This window comes from Mesocricetus auratus, unplaced genomic scaffold, assembly GCF_017639785.1.
Source record: "Mesocricetus auratus isolate SY011 unplaced genomic scaffold, BCM_Maur_2.0 Super-Scaffold_4256, whole genome shotgun sequence".
NCBI lineage: Eukaryota > Metazoa > Chordata > Mammalia > Rodentia > Cricetidae > Mesocricetus > Mesocricetus auratus.
The window spans coordinates 38,457,664-38,483,732 of record NW_024429182.1 but is presented as its reverse complement, the minus strand read 5'-3'; the positions used below and the strand labels follow the sequence as shown (position 1 = coordinate 38,483,732).

Sequence of the window (26,069 nt, the reverse complement as noted above, 5' to 3'; positions counted from 1 at the left end):
GGAGGGGGGCCAGACGTGGATGGGGTGAATATGAGTGAGGTGTATTGATCCATGCATATGAAAATGTCATAATGAAACCCGTTATTTTATACATTTTAAACAATGTAAAAATAGTGTCTTTAATGACCTTTCCCTTTCATTTATAGGATGCTGGGATATGGTATTTATTCCACAAAGAACCCACTGGGGAATCCAGTGGAATGCAGCTCCTGGAGAAACCGGAACTCACTCCACTGGGAATATTTTATAACAACAGGGTTCATTCAAATTTTAAGGTAGGCTCCTAACTTTTGAAGTATGTATTATGCACAGGGTATATTCACTGCAGCGACTGGGCCTTCCTGCTGTGACAGAGTGACACAGATACAGTAATTGATGATGAGCAGATGTTCACTTGGCTCAGGGGTCTGGTGGCTGGGACTCTTAATTTGGGCCAGCATCTGTTAAGGGCTCGTCTCTAGTTGCAAAATCCCAAGACACAGCATACATTTGCATGTGCGATCTGTGTGACTCTATCATAGACTTGCTGAGGAGTCCTTTTGTCTCTTGTCCCTTGCTTTCCGCCCACCTGCCTGCCCTCCTTCCTTCTTTCTCACCTTCCTGTCCTAAGTGTCAGGTTTCTAGGATCATACACATTAGTGGTTACATGTCTGGGGCTTGAGACCCTAGCTTTGCTTCTCTGATTCTCTCCACAGTGCTCCTTGAGTGCCTTTTGGCCACTTACTACTACTAAGTATTTAAATGGCGAAATACCATTTAAGAACATCACACTTAGTTTAAGTCACCTAAAGGTCGTTCAGAAACTCCAGTTTCTCTGGTGTTTGTCATTCACCCCTCCCTTTCATCATGATGAATATCGTTGACTCATTTCCTGCTCACAAGTCACTTTAATCTTTTTTATTGTATATGAAGTCCTTAGATCTTTTGCTGTGATATGACTCATATCACAGTTCAGTGAACACTTCCATGTTGGGGTTAGAGAAATGGTTTAGTAGGGAAGATCCTTATTGTGCCAGCATGGGGACCTGAGTTAGGATCTGAGCACCTGTCAAAGAGCTGGATGTGGCCGTGTACACCTGTAACCCAGAGCTGTTGCAAGCAGGGATAAGAGGATGGCTGGGGCTTGCTGGCTACCAGCCTAGTTCCAGGTTCAGCAAGAGATCCTGTATCAAATCAATAAGCTGAGGAGAGATAGACCTGATACTCTTCTCTGATTTCCATACAGGTGCACACAGGTTCATACCCCCCCCCCACACACATGTGTACATACAATACCCAAATACCCAAATCTAAGTATTAGGAGAAGCTTTGGATCACTTGAAGAGCTGAGAGAAGAAAAAACTGCTGTGTTTGCTGTGAGATGGGAAACTGACTAAGGCTAATATTTAGAAAGTAACATCTCAAAGGGAAAAGTCATTAATTTTTAAAAAATTACATTTGTGATATGAAAGCTATGTCTCATAAATTCTTAGTGTCATATGACATGACAATATGCACTTGTTAATTATAAGAGTATTAAACCTGAGTGTATAATTAGGTTTTAATTTGTTAAACTTGGGAATGATTATGCAGAATATTTTATACCTGAAGGAATTGAATCTTTGGAGTCCTGGAAAGAAACTTGCAATGTTGGGATCACTCGTCACGAATGAGTACACTTTGACAAGCCCCTGTGGCTTTACTTATTGAGGCTTCTTGAACCTTTCCCTAGATCCAGTCAGCTGTGTTTATGTGGCTGTTTACTGGGTTACACTTCAATGTTTTATGGACACATTAGAAACACATTCAATATGGAATCCTTCTTTTTTATGCTTGCCCTATTTCTCTATTTCAGTGAATTAAATAACTATTTAATCCCATGTTTGATCTAATCAAAAACAACAAAACAAAACGAAACAAACCAAACAAACAAACAAAAAAACCAAAAACCAAAAACCCTAAGCTTCCCTTCTTGGCCCCACATATTTCATCAATTCTACCATGCCGTCATACTCACCTTGCCACAAATACAGGTCATTTGATTTTCCTCCTGAATGACTGACAGTGTCTCCTAGCTCATGTCCGATGTCTTCCCTTCTGCCCCCTTTAACCCATCTTTAGTTGCAGTATATTTTCTTGTTTGTAGTATTGCTTTTGATAGGTCTCCCATTGCCTTACATCTTTAGCATACCATTTTTAAAAATTATGTTTATGATACGAAAACTGTCTCTAATTATTTCTTGGTATCATATGCCATGACAGTGCATACTTATTTAATTAGTTGTAAGAGAATTAAATCAGCAGGTTTAGTAAGTGTGTGTGTACGTGGCCCGACGTGTGCTCGTCTCTTCTCTCCCTTCCCTTGTTCCTGTTTGTCTGCTCTATCTAGGACTTGTTCTCTGATCCTCCACGCCGTCTCTTCTCTCTAGACATTTTTGTGAGTGCCTTCCTCTGGGACCTCCAGCTGCTTTGTGCTCACCCCCAGCCCATTCTTCTGCTCAGTCATTTCCTCCCCATCTTGAGGATTTCAGCATCATGTAGGAGACATGTCTGGAGTCCTCTCCCTGCCTCCAGGAAGCTTCGTCTCCGTGCTTTTTTGCCACTAGTATCTCCTGTTTCCTTGTCCCCATGCTTTTAGTATTTGGCCACAGCTGTTTCTTTAATTGCATGCCCCCTTGACAGTTTTTGTATCAGTAACAGCAGGGAATATATTTTACTTGCTAATTAACATAGAAACCATTAAGTGTACAATAGGTAAGTGTCTGTTGAATGACCAAACAAATAAGCTAGCAATATCCAGGAAAACAGTTGCTTTTCACAGCCCCTTCGCTTTGAGAGTCACGGCCCCCACTCCCAGTTTCAGGTGAAATGATAAGCTGAGAGTATTTTCACACCTCATTATGCATGTGGATGTACCTTAGAGTCTATGTTCATTTTAGCTCATTGTTGTGTATTTCAGGCTGGTTTATTTGTAGACAAAGGTGTCAAAACAACCAACTCCAGTGCTGCCGACCCAAGGGAATACCTGTGCTTGGATAACAGTGCAAGGTAGGGCAGCCTTTTCAATTTACATCCAGACTTATCATCTCAGGACAGAATGTTCCGATTCAAGTACGAGGTGTTCTTTCTGATGGCTGCATGCAGAGATGAAGCTTTAAAAGCTCATGTAAGAGTTTTGGAAAGATGCTCTGTTGTCTCGGTCCTGAGCACAGGCATTTATTTATCTTAACAAAATGCCAAGCAAGTTGATGCCTTTCTCCTTTGTCATGGTGGAGATTGATGTTGGAGGGAGTTACAGGCAGAAATAGAAACAGAAGAGAGGTTAACAAAGGTTTCCAATTGGGAACAAGACCGAGTCACTGAAAAACAAGCCAGCCCCCCAAACCCCAACCATCTAGAATTCATGGTTAGTGGTCAAAGGGAACATTGCATTGGATTTATTTCAAGGGAATGATCCCAGATGTGATGATCAAGCTGGCTCTGGTTTTTGCTGGTAGCCTCAGGTTCACCTCTTGGCAGGCTGTGTTACTCTCCCGTGTAACCACATAATGTGTTTGGGATGTGGGTCAGTGTTGCAGCAGGCTCTCTCATGTGCTGTGTGCCAGCCAAAGTCAACAGAACATCTCAGATGGAAATAAAGTGTTCTGGATAACATGGCAACCTGAAGCCATATGCAGTAGAAACCATGAACATACTTTCTTTTTTTAATACCTGAAGTTTATTGAGCAGATTATGAGGTTGAATGGGTGATAGATTGCAAAGGCTTTTGCTAGACATTTGAAAGAATAATGACTGTCTCAGTTGTTAAGAGAATGAAGCAGGAAGCACACTGGAGGTTGATGAATGTGACTTAATGTGTAAGGCAGGGCGCTTGCCGTCCGTTACTCAGATGTGAGGTCAGGAGAAAACTGGGGAAAGTGCATGTGGTGAATCACCTATCAGGGTCCCTCAAGGTCAAGCTAAGCTTGAAACCTTGGAGAGCAGTGACCAGGGAACATTTAAGAAGGCCCCAGGGTGAGCACTAAGTAAATAAAACACAAGGTACAGTGCACCTTGCTGGATGATCAACCTGAAATAGGAAGCATGGAGAAGAACTAAAGAAAAAGGAGCAAACAGATGAGAATAAAATTATGAACTAAAAAAATACTGGCTGCCCTAGTTTGCTTTCTGTTCTGTGATAAAAACACCATGATCAAGCTGTGAGATGGTAGCTCATGCCTTTAACCCCAGCACTCGTGAGGTAGTGGCAGGTAGATCTCTGTGAGTTGGAGGCCAGCCTGGGCTACAGAGTGAGTTCCAGGATGGCTAAGAAAACACCGTAAAATCCTGTTTTGAAAAATCAAAATAAAAAATAAAAAAACAACCATGACCAAAAGCAACTTGAGGAGGAGTGGGTTTTTTTCCACTTACAGGTTATAGTCCATGTTGAGAGGGAAAGTGGCAGGAACTCAAGGCAGGAACTTGAAACAGAGACCCTCGAGGAATGCTGTTGCTTACTTAGCTTGCTTTTTTATACAGCCTCTTACAGGCCCAGGCCCACATGCCTAGGGGTAGTGCCACCCACAGTGGGCTGGACCCTCCCACATCATGTAACAAGCAGGAAAATGCCCCACAGACAGCCTAACAGGCCAGTCTGATCTAGGAAATTCCTCAATTGAGGAGACTTCTTCCCAGGTAGCTCTATTTTACATTAAGTTGACAATAAAAACTAATCAACATATTGGCAAAGCCAAAAGAATAATGATGTTACTATGGAAAGTTGCCCCTGCTTTGTTTTGTTTGTTTGTTTTTCCTGTGTGTGTCTGAGACAGTTTCATTGTGGAATTCTGTCTGGTCTAGAACTCACAGGGACTTGCCTGCCTCTGCATCCCAGGTGTTAGCATTATAGGAAGGAGCCAGCAAACCTGGCCACATATGCTTTTGAAAAGTCATTTAGAATTGGTAGTTTTAGTGAGGTGTGCTTCGTCAAATTGTTACTGCCAGAAAACGGTTAACCAATTGGCTCCTTTTCCTGCCTTGAAAGAATTTATCCGTGGCTGCAGGGAGAAGGCTCGGCTGGCTCAGTGCTTGCTTCCCGAGTATGAGATGCTAATTCAATCTCCGGCACCCACATAAAAGCCAGGCTTGATATAAAATAGAGTTACTGGGAAGAAGTTTCTTCAATTGAGGAATTTCCTCGATCAGACTGGCCTGCTGGGTTGTCTGTGGGGCATTTTCCTGATTGCCAGGCAGAGATAAGAGGAACCCTGGAGACCTGCTGAGTCATGAAGAACCCACCCACTGAGAGACCCTGTCTCAAAAAGAATGGGAAGAGTGAGCTAGGAAGCCAGCAGATAGGAGCGTCTGGTCTCCACATGTATTTGTTCCCTCACACTGTGTGCGTGTGTGCAGAGGCACATAATGTACTTTGTATGTGTTTGCTTATATGTATGTGCATGAATCAAGGAGTGGATATATTTAAGAAGCTGTTGACATTGCAGCGAGGCTACCCATTATGGCTTCAGAAGGTCTTTGCTAGATGGACATGAGCAGACTGGGAGAGTGGTAATGGCTCCTCTGCACTCCATGAGTTTTCTTACTAGTTCTCAAATGCATACATATTGGTAAGGAGTTCTGGAAAGAACTAATTACAGAAGAATGACAAGATTCTTGTCAGCTGGCATACATTTAGTTTTGTGTAAACTGATGTGTAGACTGTGCCCACATGTGGTCTTGCAGCCCAGACATGAGTAAAAATGACAACACAAATGAGTAATAAATCAGGCTATAAATTAAACACCATGATTGCAGGATCCAGCAGATATGTTCAGTCTGTCCCTTAGAGAGGAAACTGACTCGTTTACTTATCAACTGAGTCTCTCTCCATGTCTTCAAGATGTGACATGGTAGGAATTCAGAGATGGGGAACTCTTAAGAACACTTTGTTTGAAATTGGAGAATTTCATAAAGAACTTTTTGAAAGGGGTGGGGTGAGGCATTATAACCGATTAGTGCATTCTAACTAATTAACACATTTAAATCAAGGGAGGCCATTATACTAGTTACTTTTGTTATTGTTGTGACTACCACTGGCATTTAGGGTGGATTATCCTACTTCAGTTGGCCCAGTCTATATAATTCATCACAGACATGGCTAGATATGTATTTCTATAATGATTGTGAATTCTATCAAGTTATCATCAGTATTAACAATCAAGGGGCTGGAGAGATGCTTAGTGGTTTAGCGTGTGTGCTGCTCTTGGAGAGGACCCGTTATTCCAGCTCCAGGGGATCTGACTTTCTCTTTCCCTCTTTCCCACCTCATTGCTTCTTCCCCAATGACTTACTTGGCATAGAGAACAGTGGTTGGTGTAGTATGAGGAGCTCTTATGCCTGAGACCTGTGCTGGGTTCTCCTTCCACAAAGATGCTTCGCTCGTTGCCATTTTTGAGCACCTACCATGGGCCTACAGATACAGTAGCAGCATCATGTAAAGTCTCCTTCCTGTGTGATTGGAAACAGTGCAGTGAATTGATTTTTGAAACAAACAGTTTTTTAAATTATTCCTCCTATCTTTGTAAAGTGGTAGGCATTATGGAATTGAGTTATTATATGACCAGTTTTTCACTTTTTCGTTAAAGTCCTTGTAAATGTTATTGAGTGAAGGAAATAAGTGCAGTCTTTGTAATAAAAAAATTCAGTTAGTCTTTTAGGTTTAGGCATTTCCAAGATAACTACTGAATTTACATTTGTCCCTCTAGCTAAAGACATCTAAACAGCATACAATTTAATAAAATAATTTATATATATTATGTTGAAATATATGATTAATTTTTTTCCAGTGAGCACATGTTAGTAACATGTAAAATTTTGTGACGCTACACTGGAGTGCTTGGTCTGCATATGGCTGTCTTTCTGTATGCATGTGTTTTCAGAGGCCTTTTATACATCAATCTTTAAAGGATACATGATAGCTTCAGGCAGTGGTAGCATATGCCTATAATCCCAGAACTTGGAAGGCAGAGGCATGCAGATCTCAGTGAGTTCAAGGACACCTGGTCTACAAAGTGAGTTCTAGGAAAATCAGAGCTGTTACACATAGAAACCCTGTCTCGAAAAGCAAACAAACAAACAAACAAAGAATACATGAATGCATTTTTTCTGGAAACTTACGTGTAAATAAATGTAATTGTTTTGAGTATTTGAACTATAAAGAATTAAGTTGTATCTTAACTTTATTATTTTTTTTATTTGCTTATTTTGGCCCAGTTGAAACCCTGCCCCTTGACCCCATAGCATGTATACACATAGACAGCTTCTGTTTCCTTTACTCACTTCACTTTTTCACCCCACAGGTTCCGGCCTCATCAGGATGCAGACCCTGACAAGCCACGTGTTGCTGCTGTCATTGACAGGCTAATTGCTTTTAAAAACAATGATAACGGTGCCTGGGTCAGAGGAGGAGACATTATTGTTCAGAACTCAGCGTGAGTATTGTCTACAGAGATAACATCTGCTGACACTGCTGGTTACATTTAGTTTTTTATTTTTATTTTTTGATGACAGGGCCTCAGGTAGCCTAGACTGGCCTTGAACTCACTGTATAGCAATGACTTTGAAGTCCTGGTCTTTCTATCTCCACCTTCCTTCCAAGTACTCTTAGAAGTGAGTGCCACATAGCCGGTTGGTTTTTGTTTTTTAAACTGAGCAGAATGAAGGCACAGCCATAGTTTCTGAGATACTTTTATTATTAATTAATTATTAATATTATTGATGCACAGGATGAGCTCTGAGGATGCATGCTACAGTTCACAGACTGCAGATTTTCTGAATCCTCATTCTGGAGTTTTTGTGGGAATTGCACTTGTCTGGTGACATGAGAAGGCTTCAGTGGGTTGACCAGAAACCCGGAATTTAGCTTTCTGTAGCAAACACAATTTATGTCGAAGAGCTAAACAAAAATTTTGATACTACCTGGGGTTTTTAATTTTATTGTGTTGTTTTTGGAAACTCTTTAAAGTTTGTCTGATTTTGCCATGCCTCTCAAAATGAAAGTTTTCTTTTAATATGCCTGTTGACTTATGTCTTACTGTTGGCAGGAAGTGCCTTACTTGGTTTTTGTTTGTTTGTTTATTTGTTTTGTTGTTGTTTTTTTCCAGTTGCATGATTTATTTTTCCAATTGAGTGATTTTAAGAGCCGCTCTTGTGCATAGTGAATTAAGTTGGTCTAGAAAGAGTTTTGGTTTTCTTTCTCCCACTGACGGTTAGTTTCTTGGCTTTTCTCCGCCATCTCTGACTATTTTCACTCCCAAACTTAATACTGTATTAACCTGTAGGGATGGCTTATGTCTCAGACTGAAAAAATTTAAAGCAAATGGCATGATATAATTCTTTCTAAAGAAAAATGATTAAAAACAGATGGTTTAGCTAATACCTTTATATGGTGCTTATTATGTTTCAGACACTACTCAAATACTTGAAATGATTTAGTATATTTATTTCTCTCAAGAATCTTATGAGAAAGATCAGATTATTATTTTAAACTATCTATGAAAAAAACTGAGGGGAAGGGGTTGAGAAACAAGTTACAGTTGGCAGAGTCTGGATTTGAACCTGACACCCTTCCCTTGGAATTGACACTGTGGTGACTAGGAGGTTAAACTCTGTGTGGCTGCAGAGTGAGCATCAGGACTGTGGGTTTTCAAGGTCTACCCCGAGGGAGTTGACACTTCCACATTTCCTGATGACTTACATGTACCCTCATCTTTCTCTTACAGATTTGCAGATAATGGAAAGGGATTGACATTTGCCAGGTTTGTAATGCTTTAAAACATTTGATTATTTCAAAGCTGTAAGTAAAAATCATTTTTGTATGTTTTGGCATGAGGGTGTGGAGTTTGTTTCATAATTTCTTAGTATAAAAAAGAAAATAAAATGATCACTCTCTTCTTGGTACCACTAGAGGGCCAAAAAACCCACATTTTTTTCTTTTAAGTAGACTAATTGCATTTATGCTCTAAAATTCCATGAGGATAACAGACAATAATACTAATGGCAATTGCGCTGAAATTCCACAGGATGGTAGAGTAGTTGTTAACTGTGCTTATAAAAAAACACTTGAACTTTAGACTAAAATTCCTTAAAAATAGAGGATGAAAGAGGAAGACAAACAGGGTGAAGATTAAAAAACATAACTTTATTGTTTTAACTTAGAAATAAGATTTTGAGAATTTGCTTTTCGTGTGCGGGCACACGCGCACGTGTGTGTGTGTGTGTGTGTGTGTGTGTGTGTGTGTGTGTGTGTGTACATGGGTCTCTTGTGTGGGCTTTTGTGTGTGTTTTTCACAGTGCTGGGGACCCTGCTCCTCTAGCCTAAGACTTCATGTGTTTATATGTAATTTTCAAATAACTAACATTGATAAAAGGAATTTTTATAGTATAAAGACAATTTCTGAGGGTTTTATAATATACATTAGAAAAAGGTATTAGATTAAGTTTTTATTTTTTAGCTTTTTAAATGATAGCTTGACTTGTTTTGGGAGGCAGCTTAAACTTCCCCAAGGATGTTTCTAAGTACTGTCTAATTTCTCCAGTGATGGGAGCTTCCCAAGTGATGAAGGTTCGAGCCAGGAGGTGTCGGAATCCCTCTTTGTTGGTGAGAGTAGGAATTATGGATTTCAAGGTGGCCAGAACAAGTATATGGGTACAGGAGGAATAGACCAGAAGCCTCGTACACTACCCAGGAACAGGTGAGTTGGACTTTGGCAATGGAGAATTTAACAGTGGGACAGTCTTTTCCTGTAATAAACTTGGATAGATTGCCTTACTTTGGCTCTTTTCCTGTCTTATTAACAGTACTTCTGTTGTCTGTTATCCTCATGGAATTTTAGAGCATTAATAATTATCCATGTCATAGGTTTTATTATCAGTTTTATTAAGGAGCTGTTCTTGTTTTTATCCCTTACATAAGACCTTATATAAGGACATTTTTCTTTCTCTTGATGTTTTTTTCTTTCTTGAGACTTAGAAGTTGCCAAGCCATAAACTATGACATTAGGTCAGTTTCCCTGCAATTCATGATGCTGGTTTTTCAGAAATAGCCACTGAAAAAGGGAAATTACCTCTGAAAAGAGCCCCAGAAAATGAAAGTTGGAGGATGCCAAAGCCAACTCAGAACCCAGCCGAGGCCATGTAATTAAGATGTGCTTGAGATGGTGATGCGGTAGGGGCAGAATGGGGCAGGTTTTCTGCCATTGCAGTCAGAGCCCTCTCTCTCTCTCTCTCTCTCTCTCTCTCTCTCTCTCTCTCTCTCTCTCTCTCTCTCTCTCTCTCTCTCTCTCTCTCTCTCTCTCTCCCTCTCTCTCTCCTCTCTCTCTCTCTCTCTCTCTCCTCTCTCTCTCTCTCTCTCTCTCTCTCTCTCTCTCTCTCTCTCTCTCTCTCTCTCTCTCTCTCTCTCTCTCTCTCTCTCTCTCTCTCTCTCTCTCTCGGTGAACTTTTTAAAATTGAAAATAGGGTCTTCTCTCATACAATACACCCCAACTACAGTTTCCCCTCCCTCCACTCCTAGCTCCCCCACACTCCTGTGTCCCCCAGATCCACTCCCCCACTGGAAGCCTTGCCTAGTTGTAAAAGATGGCAAGTTCAGACTCTGTATCCAACATTACTAGGAATCCCAACTGGGATAACCCTGAGAGATTCCAGGAAGTTTTCACTGCACTAGCTTTCCACACCACCTCCCAAGGACCTCCAATTCCAGCTGTCTCTCCCCACACTCTCTCCCTCCATTCCTTGTTCCCCCCATCCCTTTCATCTGGTTCTTACCTGCCTCCAATTACCCTCAAAATCTAGTCTATTTCCCTCCTTCCATAGCCCTCCTCTCTCCCTGACTTGTCTGGGTTCATGGGTTGTAGCTCGATTATCATTTGCTTAACAGTGATTATTCATTATTCACTTACTAATGAGTACATTACCGTATCATGGTTGTCTTTCTGGGCCTGAGTTATGTCACTCAGGATTTTCTTTTTCTTTTCTAGTTGTATCCATTTGCCCGAAAATTTCATGAGGTCATTTTTTTTAATCCTCTGAGTTACACAAACTCCATTGTGTAAATGTACTGCATTTTCTTTAGCCATTCTTTGGTTGAGGGGCATCTGGTTGTTTCCAGTTTCTGTCTATTATGAATAAAGTCACAACGAACATAGTTGAGCAAGTGTCCTTGTGGAAGAATGGAGTGTCCCTTGGGTATATGGCAAGAGTGGTATAGCTGGGTCTTGAGATAGATCCATTCCCAGTTTTCTGAGGAATTATCATATTGACAATCAGAGTACTTAAGGCAGTTAATAGCAATAGAGCACCCTTCCAAGCTCCTTAACCCAGCACCCAGGTCTGAGGCTTACTTTGGAGTGGTCTTCATTATACATGTGGGAAATTCAGGTAGAGGAAAGTCTTAGTGATGTTCTCAAGACCCCAGTTCCAAGCTGATGCTATGGCCCACCGAGAATCAGGCCATTGTGGGAATGCTCTCTGGGTGTGGCTCAGGATGACGCAGGGGGGACAGACAAACTGTCAGTTTTCCTGGTGTCCTGTGCTGGATCCTGTCTGGGCTCTTGTCCTTGTGAATGTGCACTCTGTAGCAATCCTGTTGGATCATGAATACTAGTAGAAAAAGAACTTTGTGTTTTGTATGTTGTGGGGCTGAAGACGGAACCCAAGGATTCATACATTTGAGGAATGTGCTCTCTACACCCAAATGTATCCCCAGCCATACTTCAATAATCTTCAGTAGTTAACATTTATCAAATGTTTGTCAAGGCCTCTTCTAAATAGCTCACCTTCTCACCTTCATTTAACCCCCATGAAAGACAGGCAGATATACACCACGTCTTCCTGCTTTATAAACGACTGCTTGTTAAGTAATGGAGGTGGGATTTAGCCCATGGAGCTTGGCTTCAGCATTGTGTGATACAAGATTATGCTGTACTTCCTTCTAACTGTGTGTTTTACAGAAATACAGGTTGTTGGCGGTATGGGTTGTAGTGTGATGCCGACCAGCTTATTTCTGTCTTTATTTTACACTGACTTCTAGTTTCATTTCAAAATTCTTTTTGTATCTTTGCTCAGGAAGTGTAAAGAAACAACAAAAAACTTGCTCAAAAACTTGCTCCTGGATTAATGAATTCAGGTTTTATTTGACTGTGTTTATAGTCTTGTCTGTGAGGGTTAAGTCATGTTGATTTATGTGCCCAGAGTCAGTGCATGAAGTATAGTTTAATCAGACAGCTGGGTTTCCTTGCTAGTCTAAACATTGTTGTTGTCAAACTCTGCCAAGGTACAGGCCAGCTGCTGTAGAAATCCCCTGCAATACTGTTAGTAATGACTTTAATAGGTGAAGAAGCCCTAAGAATTCAGAATATTATGCCTTAAATAAGAGCACTTTATTATAATAAAGTCACCAAATAGAGCATTGACTTCATACAGTAATTCTGGTTAGGAATTACAAGCATAAGAAAGGAGGAAGGAGGATACATGGAAAACATGACTCTTGCCCCTCGGACAGCCCAGGTCTGAGGACCTAGATTGTACATCCTCACCCGCTTTTATGTGGCTTCACAGGAAGCTTTCTCTGCTCACACAGACTTGTCTTTTAGAACAAAAATACAGTTATCAAATAAAACATCCACTCTCCTTCTTCTTCCTTCTCATTTTTTTGTATGGTACCCAGGACCATGTTAGGCAGTCACTCTACAACTGCATCATTCTAAACAAAGCATCACCAGTAAGTTGGTTTAGGGAAGTTCTTTAGAGAGATCTCTGTTGTATCCAAAACAGCTTGTCTCTCCCCACCAAGTCTCTTGTATTACAGTATCTTAATTGTCTCCATAGCACCAATTATCTGCAGTTATTTTTATTTTTTTAGTCTCTTCCAGGATATTGTATTTTTCACTCCATTATGGCTTGTGTCTTGCTTACCACTGTGTCTTGGACTTTTATTTGGTGCTTACAGGATACGTAGCAGTATTCATAAAGCATAAATGCTGTGAAAGGGATTGGCCCACACTTATTAAACATATCTTGTATTTTAATAGGACATTCCCAATTCGAGGCTTTCAGATTTATGATGGGCCTATTCATCTCACAAGGAGCACTTTCAAAAAGTATGTGCCAACTCCAGACAGGTACAGCAGTGCAATTGGCTTCCTCATGAAGAATTCCTGGCAGACCACACCCAGGAATAATGTTTCCCTTGTGAAGTTTGGTCCACAGGTAAGTGTATTCCCGTGGCGCCTTCACAGGCACTGTGGTGTGGGAGGGGAAGAACACATACGCAAAGACAAGGTCTAAACAAAGGACTTGCACTGAGTCTCAATGACAGGAAGAAATGTGTTTATAGTTGCAACCCCTAACCCATACACTTGATCCCATTGAGTTCAGGGTGGAAACAGAAGTCTGATGTGACTTGGGCTGTTTTTGACAGGAGATGATGCCTCCAACACAATAATGACTTAGAGTGATGATATGAGGAGATTGTCCAGTTTCACAGGAAGAAGATGGCTATGATTTTGGAACATTGAGTAGTAAGCTGGACAATAGACCTATGTCCAATGAGATACTTTTCTGTGGCTTTTAGGAAGCTGGGGGATACAAAGTTAGGATAAAGAGGCATACTGGGCAGTGTAATAGAAATTGGGTTAGGACAGAAGACGATAAAGAAGACTTAGAATTTGTATTTATGTTGTAGTTGCCCCCAGAATATTTTTCTTAGCCGTTTTGCAATTACCCACAATATACAGGACAATTTTCTTGGAACCTCAGGCCTGGTCCGTAGTGTCATGAGAGAGACTAAGCCTCTAGTACCCTGACCTACAGACATAGCTTACGATTCTTTTATCATGTCCACATAAAATGTGGAGTGGCCTGGTTGAAAATAGGGCTTGAGATAGGGTTTTCAAAGCCATAGAGTAAGAGAATCCATAGCGATTGCATCCTCATTATGGTGGGGATGCTGTGGGAACTGTTTGTGAATGCAAGAGAAAGGGAGACAGTAGCCAAGAACCCAGAGCCAGCCGACTCCAAGCAATGTTGTTTTCCATTGAGGTGCTTATCATTTACATGTGTAGTTGACACACAGGCATCCCTGATTTAGGAGTGCACAGAAGTGTTTAGAAGTGCTTTTGTGTGCCCTGAAGAATGTTTGCTCCTAACAAGCAATAGCTAAATGGTGTCACCCACAGTCCACTCACAGGACACTGTGTGTTTAGTAAAGAGTTTATTTCTTCTTATTTTTCATCCGCTGTGCTAGGGATTTGAACCAGGGCCTTGAGTACTCTGGCAAGGTTCCACCAACTGAGCTACATCCCCAGCCTCCTCGGAAGGCTTTAAAGTAACTCCTGAGCCAGGCATCTTTTGCACTCAGAATCGATGCAGCAGCAGCTGTTTTCCAGCAAATTCTAGTGTGCTTAGCAATACCTTGCCATCTTCAGCCAGCACAAATACCATGTGTCGGTTTTGGACTCCACTGAATTTTTGCTGGATAAGTAACTGAGTCACTTGGAGTGAAGTCAAACGATTATTGGCATACTTGGAATATGTCTTTATTTAAATCAGGTTTAATTTGTTTACAGGGATTGCACAAAATCTCACATGTGGAGTTTGTTTATTTATTTATTTGTTTATGTTTTTTTAGACAGGATTTCACTGACTAATAGGCCTTCCTGGTACTCTATTTGTAGATCAGACTGACCTCAAACACCCAGAGATTCACTTGCCTCTCCTTCCCCAGTGCTGGGATAAAGGCATTCGCCACCAGGCCCAGCTACACGAGGAGTTTATAGTAGTTTTTATGTAATTATCCTGGTTCCACTTTCTCTTCTCCCAGCTTTATCATTTAAGAGGACAGGGAAAAAAGAATAAAAAAGAAGTTGCAGTTTAATGCTTCCCAGTGGAGCTTCACAAGACTTTAGAAATGTTTTCACTCATGCATGACATTTTGTCGAAGTCAGATCAGCTGGCTACCATGGTTGATGACGCCAGTGATCTGTGACTCCTGCTACTCTGTGGCAGAAACCTCCTTTGTGTGATGCTCTTGGTTTCCTCTGCTTCCAGGTTTCTCTGAATGTCTTCTTTGGAAAGCCTGGCCCCTGGTTTGAGGATTGTGAGCTGGATGGCGATAAGAACTCCATTTTCCATGACATTGATGGCTCCGTGACAGGATACAAGGATGCCTATGTGGGAAGGATGGACAACTACCTGATCCGCCATCCAAACTGTGTCAACGTCACTAAGTGGAATGCAGTGGTCTGCAGTGGGACCTATGCCCAGGTAGGCCCAGCAGCTGGTCCAGACCTGCAGCTCCTGGCAGTGGTACCCTCTGGGAGGATGACAACACCCTCAGGATGACTGGGGGCTTCCCAAGCACAGTCTTTATGGGGGAGGGGAGGAAAGCAAGTGGCAGTGGGAGGGTAGGGAGGAACATTTTACCAAAAGCTCCTCCAAACTGTTAAATCAAAGAAGTGAGTCAGTAGGGGAGGGGAGGTGAATGCTCTTAGTCAGACAGAGTTGAGATAGCTTGGACAAGAGGAGCCATGTTCCTTTTGCTGAGATTTGTGGCGATCCTCCTGCTGTGTCTCTCCTTTCTGTGGGCTGAGACTGTAGGCAAATACTATAACAGATAGGTAGGTCTGTTTCTTGACTCTCAGGTTTTTCATACCATATTCCAAGTATGCCTTTTGCTTTCAGGGTCCTTCTGTCTGTGAAATCTGACTTTGAGACAGAGTATCAGTGAGTCACTGAGAAAGTGTAATGTTCCAAGGAAAGAAATGGGGTTTGGCAATAAGTAGACAAGAAGGAATCCAGGGAAATTCTAATGATACGATGATAGTCTGTGGAGACATGAAAGGGATAGCACAAATAAATGGGGAAATACTTCTTTGAAATCATTAAGCTAGTCTGTATTTTAACAGATGAGAGGCTTACTTGCAAAGTCTGAATAGTTAAGAGCATAGACTCTGAAGTCAGGCTGACGGGATTTGAACCCTGGATTTTGTTATTTGCTAAAGCGAGAGGTGGGTACGTTAAAAGATATTCTGTGGCCCTGCATGATGAGGAGAGTGACAAGACAGGATGCTTTCATGGAACACATTTAGCGTGTGGCCTGGCCTCGGTTGAATGCCAGCTGCCTTTTGAAGAGCCGGGCTCTAAGTCACAGAGCTGGTTTTAACAGTGGGATTTGGGGCGATGGACAATCTTACAGAGCTGAGGTATCAGTTTCCCAGAAACATGCAGGGAGAGAATAGAATCCTTAGCGCCATGTTAAGGATAGTAAAAGTGGGGGATTTAATAATAGATTGCTAGGCTAGGAGTGGTGGTGCATGGTTGATTCTAGCATTCAGAGGGCTAATGAAGATAGATCTCTACTTCATGTAGGTTGGGTTACATAGCACATGTGTGTCTCAACAAAACAAAACTAGAGGAGATAAAAGAATCAAAGAAGGGGCTGATTTGAGCACAAAGAAGGGAACTGGAGGAAGGACAAGGGACAAGGAGTGCTGTAAGTCACACTAGACTGGGAAGGCCCTTACCAGATGCCTCTCTTTGTTATGTGGTTTTCCCTGCCACTGACCTTGGCTTAGCAGCCCACTCAGCACAAGTGCATGCATTTGTGGGTTCCTGCTCGGTGCTTCCCCAAGGGCCCCAAGTTTGATGTGGTTTTCATTCCCTCAGCCTTCTGTAGCTGGCTTAGAGCAGAATTCTTCATTACTACTGACTTGGAAATGACTGTAAAAGAATGTTAGTCTTAAATAAAAAAAAGTCTAGATTGTTCTCTGTAGACAAGCAAAAGGCTTAAGAGGGATGAAGACTGGACAGCATTTCCTGTGAATTGTTTTTTAGCTTCTTTGTTGTGGGAATTTCTCATTCTTTGGAACAGATTGGAGTGGGGGCAGGTAGTAGAGCACCAAGTCCTTAGAGGGGATGAGGAATGGACAGAGAGTTCATAAAGAAAAGAAGCTGTAGTTGTGAACGAGTGGTTAAGGCGATGGACTAGAAAAAAGAAAAGAAAGTGGTTTAAAATATGATCCCCATCTTTCATTTTGTTCTTATTCAGATTTGCCCAGATCCACAATTAAATGTCCCCATCAGTACTTAGACTCGGTGTATACTCAAAAATTAAAACCAAAACCAAAATAAGGAGTTTTTACTCTTTGTGTATCTGTGGTTCTTACTTAATTTTTTTTGCCAACCATGTGTACTTGCGTGTTTGTTTATATATGTATGTATGTTTGTGTGTGTAGGTGTGTTTGTGTGTGTGCACACATACACCAGACTGTTTGGTTGACAATAGTAGATGCTCTAATGAAGATATTATGTCTGTGAAGTATGTAGTATATGGTTATATAGCTTATAATTTTCATAAGTTCCAGTTTTTAACAAAATATTATACATTCTTATTCACTCAGTCAGCCATTCAGCCCTTTGGATTTGTAATGCTGTTTCGGATATGAAACTAATCATTCCACCTTAGGAAGCAGGGTAGTCATCTTATTTCTCTTTGTAGCTGAAGGAAGGCCTGAGTTGTTTATGCTTCCCAGGAGACTCTAAGAATGAGAGAACCACAGGTCAGAAATTCTTTCCTGCAGATTTGCGATTTGGGCAGAAGCCCAAATCCGTAGCTGTTTGTTTTCATTTAGAAGTAATACAGTGTGCGTTTTTGGCATAGATGTTGAGACAGAATTGTCATTCTTTTTGTTTGTTTGTTTGATTGTTTTTCTTTTTGTTTTTTTAGAGACAGGATTTTTCTGGGTAGTCCTGGCTGTCCTGGAACTTGTTCTGTACACCAGGCTGACCTCGAACTCAGAGATCCTCCTGCCTTTGCCTCCTGAGTGGTGGTATTAAGAACGTGTGCCCCCACGCCTGGCTTTTCAGAATTGCTATTCTTTATGGTTGCTTGTAAGTCCTTTGAGGTGAATTTCCACCTGCTCCAGACTGGCTTGAAGGATGAGGCACTGAGGAAGAACAGTGTTATCACTGGGAGCCCACAGTTTTGCATACTACCTCAGGTTGTCCTTTGGCAGAAGGCAGAAGGTGTGTCTGTCTGTTTCCCTCGCAAGTTCATATTCATATGCTAAATATTAATACACTTATGATAATCCATCATGTATTATATGTCTGTAATAACTGTATGTTTAAAGACTGGGGATAGCATAGTAAAGTGGTAAACTTGTAATCCCAATGCTGTGCAGACAGAGGCAGGTGGATCCCAGGGGATGGCTGACCAGCAGCACCTAACCCTGATTGATGGGGCCCGTGCTCATAAGATCCTGTCTTAGAGAACAAGGTGGACAGTGTCTGAACAGCAGTGACTCCTGACGGCATCCTTTGGCTTCCACAATCTCATGCACACATGTGCCCACACACTTGCATGCATATAAGAGTATACAAGCGTGTGCATAAGAACTCACACACACCCAAAAAATGTATTTAAAGGAACATAATCACTAGTCTTATGTTTCCTGCTTCTATTCTGAATTTGTAAGTGGTGTTAGTACAAGGTTAAATTTTCCAGAGGGATGAGTGTTGAGAAGATATTCCGACTCCAAGAACATAAATGAACAAAGTTATAGAAGAGTCCAGTGAATTGTGGGTAAAACGTCAGTATTCCGCATATGATTTTGTTCTCCTGGAGAATGTGTTTCTGGATATTGATTTATTTTAGGAAATTGTTCTGAGGCGTGTCCTGTGGGGGATGCCTTGGCAGAAGGCTTTTGTTTGGCCTGGAACGTGGCTCAAATGCTACTGGAAAGAAATCAGGGCTTTCCAATTTCTCTGAGCTTAGCATGTTTTTCCAGATGCTGTAGAGAGCTTTTTTAACTTTTAGTTTTGAATGGGTGAAAAATGACTTCTTGGGCAAGTGGAAGTCATGGAAGACTAAAGCCAGCGCTCTCAGATATGAATTTACCACAGCATGGATCAGAGGGAGTCTTAGATTTGCCTGGAGGTATATCACTTTCCCTGTGTTTGCTGATTTGCATTGGATTTGTGTTCTTCTGATGGAGTGGTTTCTGTGACAAGCTGTGCAAACCACAGACATTCTCCGTCCTGATGAATAAGCTAGCCTGTGGTGCTGGAATTGATGATGATCTTGGCTGGCAGGACGAGAGTCTGGTTTTAGCCATGTCTAGCTAAAGCAGGCTGCATCGTAAGCATGGCTTAGGCTACTTGGCCACTGCTTATTTAGGCTGGCACACTTATCACAGAATCTCTTTTCAAAGTACAGACCCTTACGTGTGCTGGGTAAGTTCTTAGAGCTGTTTAATCTTTTATTCACTTCCCTTCAATTCTTAACCTTTTCTTAAAGGTGTACGTTCAGACATGGAACACTCCGAATCTTAGCATGATCATCACACGAGATGAATACCCATCCCACCCAATGGTGCTTCGGGGTATCAACCAGAGGGCCATTTCCCCCCAGTACCAGCCTGTTGTCATGCTGGAGAAGGGCTACACCATCCACTGGAACGGTCCGGCGCCACGCACCACTTTCTTGTACCTCGTGAACTTCAACAAGTAATGTTTCTATTTCTGTCCTTGCACAGTCACGGTAGAGAAAAGAATGGCATACCATGAAGCTGTTGAATGCACTTTACTCTTGTGGAGAAACAGTCTAGGCTGTGAGGAGGAAGTGTGATTGTGCAGGTTGATTCTATGACCGATTTGACTTTTAAGATCATTTCTTTCTCTCTGTTATAAGGTGAGGGTCTGTTTTATCCATGTCTAGCTAAAGCAGGCTGCATCATAAGCATGCTTTTGCTAGTATGTCTTCTTTTGTTGTTATCTGAGATAGTTGGGCTTCAATCCAGGACCTCAAGTACATTAGCAAGAGCTCTACTCAAAGCGATACCCTCTACTCAAAAGATAGGTTTTAGTACCATCTGCTGAGCATTGCAGTTTCCTAAAGCTGGCTCCAGTTTTATGTGGTTTTCTGAGTAAGCATGTGGAAAATTAAACTAAAAGACTGGCTCGCTTTCTTTTCTCTTTTCTTCTCCCCACCCCTTCGGCCCCAGTGGGTAAGAGGACTAACACAGCCTTGCTATGTAGTCCATACTGGCCTTGAAATTGTGACAGTCCTCCTGCCTCAGCTTTCCAAGTGCTAGGATTATGGTATGAAATCACAACAACTGACAATATTGAGAGAATTTTGAGTCCAAGCATAGACAGGACAAGAGATAGTGACATGATTAGTTGGTAATGGCGTCTAGGACAATAGGAAGAAATGTTGGGGCATTAATACCAGGAATTTCCTACTCCTGCTTTGTAGTGTCTTTCTGCCCTGTCTTGTGTCACTTTAAGTGCATCAATAATAACGCCCGAGTCCCCAAAATGCATTGATGTTGCTCTAAGGGAAAGAAATCAAAGCACCTTTCCTTCCAGTAGGTTTACCAAGCCCAGATTTGGATTCTCCACTTCTCCCTCTTCATTCCTCCTCTCTAGTCTGCCCATTGTGTGAGTCGGAATCTGCCTGTCTGAGTGCTGTTTGTCTGTCCTTGTCCCTGAGTCTGTATCTGTGTCCTTAACAAAGCTTCACACTATTGAACAGCATAGAAAGCATCACTTGGGGAAGGAATGAGGACACCTTAGAGAAATCTTAAATAGAGTTTCACAAGGAATGAAGCTTTATTGACTTCCTGAGCCCCACTCTCCCAGATAACAAATATTACCGCAAGCATCACTGCAAACAATCTTCTCAGCCTGTATCCATGTGGTGGATATTTGTTTAATAAGGTTGCTTTCAACCTATTATTTTCAGCATTTACTGCCATAATATACTCTGGGTCAGGAATGTGGAAGAGTACATAGTTTAAAATTACAGCTTAGTTTGTAAAAGTTGATTACCTAGGAAATCCAAGGCAAGTACGGTTGATTGGTACAGTGTTCTCTTAAAGGCAGGTTAATCAGATAGGCTGGGGATACAGTAGGGTATCAGTCTTCAGTCGTAAGTGGCCTCAAGGAGTATTCTTAACTTGGCTGTTCCAGTCTCACTAAGTTCCAGTCTCACTAAGGATCATCTGTGAGTCAGGATTCTCAGGGAAGCCTGAAGACGTCATCAAGGGTGACTGGAATGAGATTTGATGATATGAATCTCTCCGAAGATCTCCTCTATGGTACCTATGCCTCTGGTTTTGAGACATCCTTTGCCACCCAGCAGGGAGCCATTCTTCCTTGTGTCAAGGGGTTATGACATGATTGTTCAAGTCCACTCTGGGACTGGGAAAACAGCCACATTTGCCATATCAATTCCTCAGCACATCTAAAGGCCAGTCTCACTTTTTTGGTCCTAGCATCAGCTCATGAATTGGTTCAGCAGATGCAAAACTTAGTTATGGCACTAGGAGACTGTGTGGATGCCTCTTGTCTTGCCTGTTTGGGGAGCACTAATGCACATGCTTAGTTGCAGAAAGCTGTAGATGGAAGTTCCCCAATATCATTGTGACTACCCCTGGCCAGGTGTTTTATGCACTTAACTGGAGATAACCTGTCCCCCAAATACATTAAGATGTTTGCACTGTATAAAGCAGATGAAATGTTAAGCCATGGGCTCAAGGACCATATCTATGATATATTCCAAAAGCTCAACAGTACTGGATAGTTGACTGCAATGCCTTCTGATGTCCTTGAGGTCACCAAGAAGTTCAATGAGAGACCTCATTCAGATTCTTGTCAAGAAGGAAGAATTGGCCTGGAAGGTATCCACCAATATACATCAGTGTGGAACGAGAGGGGTGGAAGCTCGACACTCTGTGATTTGTATGATACACTGACTGTCACCCAGGCTGTCGTCTATCAATAGGAGCAAGAAGGTGTGGATTGGCTCACTAAGAAGGTGCAAGCTTGGGATTTCACTGTTTCTGCCATGCATAGAGATATGGACCAAAAGGAATGAGACATGACCATGAGGGAGTTTCAGTCTAGTTCTAGAAAAGTATTTACTACCACTGATCTGCTGGCCAGAAGCTATGAATTATGGCATCCCACCAACAGGGCAAACTGCATTCACAGAATTGGTCATGGTGGTGAGTTTGACCATAAGGGTGTGGCTTTTAACACTGTGACAGCAGAAGACAAGAAGACTCTTAAACACATTGAGATTTTCTACAACTTTTCCATTGAAAAGATGTCTCCCACCCCACTCCAGTGTTGTGGACTCATTTGAGGGGCTGTCCTGCTACATGGCCCTAGCCAGAACAGCTGGAATGGGGAGGAAAGGGAACAGCAAATAAACAAACAAATAAATAAATAAAATTCAATCTCTTAGAATCTTAGAATGTAAGAGATTTTCCTAACAATGTCTTGCCACACTGTCTCAACTAACCCGTTGTCTGTTCTCACGGTGTCACATTTATTCCAAGGCTGTATTTTTCACTAATTTATTCATTTACTGTATGTCAGTTGATATAATAATGAATGAGCTCACATTAGAGAGGTGAGGAAAATATCAAGTAAATAGATGTCTTTTTCTTCTTCCTCCTTTTCCTCTTCCTCCTCCTCTTCTTCATCCTCTTCCTCTTCTTCAAAGACATAGGATGTGGATACCAATTCAGCATTCTCTGCTCAGGGGAGTAGAGCCAGGACACAGAGAGATAATGATAGTCTGTAACTGTCAATCTAGTTCAAAAGCCCAGTGTTGAGAAAGGGCCTGCTCAGCTCAGAATGGTAGATTTGGTGACTAGGAATATAGGGAATATCAGAGGAAGGATAGAAGTTTAAACCAGAAGGAAGGGAGAGCAATAGTCATTGCCCTGTGTCTTTGGGAAGCTGGTTTTTAGGAAACCTTGCGAATATTAAACTTCATAGATGTTCACATCCTTATATGAAATGACATGATATTTGCATGTAATCCACATGCATACAACATCCTGTATTTTTGGTTATCGGTAGATTACTTTCAATGTTAAAGAACTGTAAGCAGTTGCTACACTATTGTTTAAGGAACAATGGCAAGGGGAAAGTTTGTATTTTCAGAACAATTATGGTGGTTTGATTTGTTTTTCTGCATATTTTCGATTTTCATTTGGTGGTTGAATCTGATTATGTGGAAGCCATGGGGTAAAATAATCTAGAATTACGCTGTGGCCAACCTCTTGGGATTCCATGTAGTTGTTCAAACCTATGCCTGAAAATTGATTAGCTTGTTTATCTTATTGGTCATGAAACTTGGAGTTGTTGCCTTTGCTTAACAAGCAGTTGAGATAGACAGAGGTCTGGGAGTTTGGATCTAAGTAGCTCACTTCCAAGGCTGGGTGCTCATGATGGCAGATGCCCTTGGTGTGAGATTGGTGGGTACTGCAAATGAACTATTGTTTTCTTCTCTAAGCTTGCTGCTTACCTGTGTCCTTCTGATACTGCCAAGCCCTAATGCCCAACTCATTCTCTATGCTGACCCTTCCCTTTCCATCCCATTGCTAGTGAACTCTCATTTCTGGCTCCTTAATGCCATTCAGATATTTCCAGTCCAGTCTTCATAGTTTGTAGCTGAATTTAGGCCGCCAACATCTTTGCCCAGATCCTTGCAGCAGCTCAATCTCTCTACCTTCAGTCCCTAGGTCATATTGTGTTCCTGGTGAGATTTCTTCAGGCCCAGCCTGTTATTGCCAGTGAGTTGCAAAGAAGCCAGTGAGAAAAGAACAGTAGGGAGGATGGGAAGGGAATCAGTGTTCTGGAAACTTACTTTGAGTTGGATCATGGGTTTGAGGTGAGATATTCCAGTGAAATGATGGACAGGTTCTGTAAAGTACAAATGCGAACTTTTCATTCGATTCTGGACAAATAAGACTTTTAAAGGGAAAAAGCAGTGAGCCTAGAAGTTTCAAAAGTCAACACGAGCTTGAAATAAAGTCACTTTTTCCTTGCCTAATTAGCTAAAAGTTCATAAAAATTACACGATGGGCAGAGGCAAGAGGAAGAGATGAATAATTTTTCTGAATTTAGTGTAATTACAGAGAGGTCATAACGCTACTTCTGAAAGGAACACTTTAAACACTGTACTTATTAAACATAAGGAAAATACAGACAAGCCAAAAAGAAAATTGAGGTTATCCTTAATCCTAACTAAAGTGAGGCAGATAAATATTATGGTGCCCTTTCCCATTACCCTCAGGTTTTTCTGAACTGTGGATGGACTGTGATTGTTTAAATAATCATGAACATTGAGGATTTCTACCCCCTGTGCTGTTATAAATGACACCCTATGGGACAGCCCTGTTTTTAAAGCTTTTGGTCTGCCTTCGTATTTTTTCCTTAGTGGGATTCCCTGGTACAGTGTATGAACAGTGTTAAATTCTTGCAGTATCTTAAGGCTCTTTAGATATAGAAAGGTTATGACAAGGCCAGGGGTGGTGGACCTTGTGAATATAATTAGTACACTGAGCTGTACCATTGAAAATGCATAAAATGGAAACTTTAGGTTGTATTTATCTCACCACAATAAAAATGTCACCAAAGGAAATGCCAAAAGGAAGAAAATATTTTAATTTTTTAAAAATAAATAATTTTATATTGAAGAATCATCAGGAAGACCATTGTAGCAGTTTGGTAGCTTGGATAAATGGCTCGAGCCTTCATTTCTCATAGTTGTGCCTCCAGAAAATCAGGATGTCAGGTTGTTGGTGGTTTCTTGTTAGCGTACCCATACCCACCTGGAACTTGAAGAATGTTATTTAACTTTAACTCACAAATACATTTCGGCTTCTCCTGAAACCAAGTTCTTGTTTTTATATTTCTTTGGTATATCTTATTTTCATATTTCATATATATATATATATATGTACACACACACACACAATATTTGGGGCTTAGGACTCAAAAGGCAGAGAGAAGTCACATTTCATTCCGTATGCTGCAGCGTTCAAAAGATACTGACTCAGGTGTGAATATTTTGTTCTCTTTCTCCTCAAAGGGATGACTGGATCCGAGTTGGCCTCTGTTACCCAGCCAACACAAGCTTTCAGGTTACCTTCGGCTTCCTGCAGCGGCAGAATGGCTCCTTATCCAGAATTGAAGAGTATGAGCCCGCACAGTCGATGGAAGAGCTACAGAAGAAACCGTCTGCAAGAAAATTCTATTTTGACTCTGGCACAGGGTAATTCATGGGAGCAGTGAATGAGAACTTAACTCTGATTTTCTTTAAGGATGAAATTGCTGCTTCCCTCGCATAGCTAAGAATGGACGGGATGTGACAGATCTTTAGCAGAGCCTCTGGCATGGACAGCTGTGCATGTCATTATTAGGAGCTAGGAGCCCAGCTCAGATGACTCATAACTATAGTTATCAGTGGTACTCAAGTGGAGATACTTGCTGTTTACTTATTAAGGCAATTTAGGGGAAGAGATTATCATTGTCAAGAGCCATCAGTAGGCACAACTGAAAATTAATTTGTTCTTCTGCAACAACTCTGTGATAGTTATTTATATAAGTTATTTGTAACAGTTGCTTATATTTCACTGAAAGCTCATTTCCCCCTTGTAACTTAAGGTTACTTCTCAAGCTGACCACAAGTTTTTAAACATCACTGTGTAACCATGGCATATTTGCTTCCAACTTTCTCTAGGCTGCGTCTTTCCACTTTTTAATTCTTATGCTGCTCTCCTGGGGTCCTGGTGGCTTTGTCCGCTTTTGTCCAGTTACAGTCTCTCAGCCTGTGGGTGATGGTAGGCTTGATCTCCTCTTCTCTCCAGCAAGTAGCATGCTCCTTCCAATGCCATCCATAAGCTGACTGTCTACCATCTAGGTATAAAGATACTAATGCAGAAAAAAAATGATACCAATGCAGATAGGACTCATCTCTGCAGAGAATTTGATCATCGAAGCAAGCTACTAGAGAGTAAAAAACTTAAATGCTAAAGTCCAACAGCAGTGTAGTTAGTGTGCCTCAGGGGGTAACTCACACATTAGATGAGAGTACGTGACATCCTGCAAAGGGTGCCACACTAGCTAATTCTTGAGCAGTTAGGGGGCGATAGAAACAGCTGGGTGAGGAGTCTCAGGTAGAAGAAACGGTACACAGATGCATGGAGGCATGGACTAACATTGGCATGGCATGTTTGGGAAAGACACAAAGTTCA

General features: G+C 41.5%; 1 protein-coding gene and 1 pseudogene across 3 annotated transcripts in view; both read left to right on the top strand.

Annotated features, from left to right (window-relative positions):
• The window catches only part of Cemip2 (cell migration inducing hyaluronidase 2), a 79,854-nt gene that overhangs the window by 39,989 nt on the left and 13,796 nt on the right, over nucleotides 1–26,069 (top strand). For all 3 annotated transcript variants that reach the window (XM_021225385.2, XM_021225383.2, XM_005063765.4), the window contains 9 exons: nucleotides 147–275; nucleotides 2,939–3,027; nucleotides 7,314–7,445; nucleotides 8,736–8,771; nucleotides 9,552–9,707; nucleotides 13,044–13,221; nucleotides 15,061–15,276; nucleotides 19,310–19,518; nucleotides 24,905–25,087. In XM_021225385.2, the coding sequence (XP_021081044.1) occupies nucleotides 147–275; nucleotides 2,939–3,027; nucleotides 7,314–7,445; nucleotides 8,736–8,771; nucleotides 9,552–9,707; nucleotides 13,044–13,221; nucleotides 15,061–15,276; nucleotides 19,310–19,518; nucleotides 24,905–25,087 (1,328 nt within the window). The remainder of the gene's footprint in view (nucleotides 1–146; nucleotides 276–2,938; nucleotides 3,028–7,313; nucleotides 7,446–8,735; nucleotides 8,772–9,551; nucleotides 9,708–13,043; nucleotides 13,222–15,060; nucleotides 15,277–19,309; nucleotides 19,519–24,904; nucleotides 25,088–26,069) is intronic.
• Nucleotides 20,791–24,897, top strand: LOC106022580 (annotated as a pseudogene).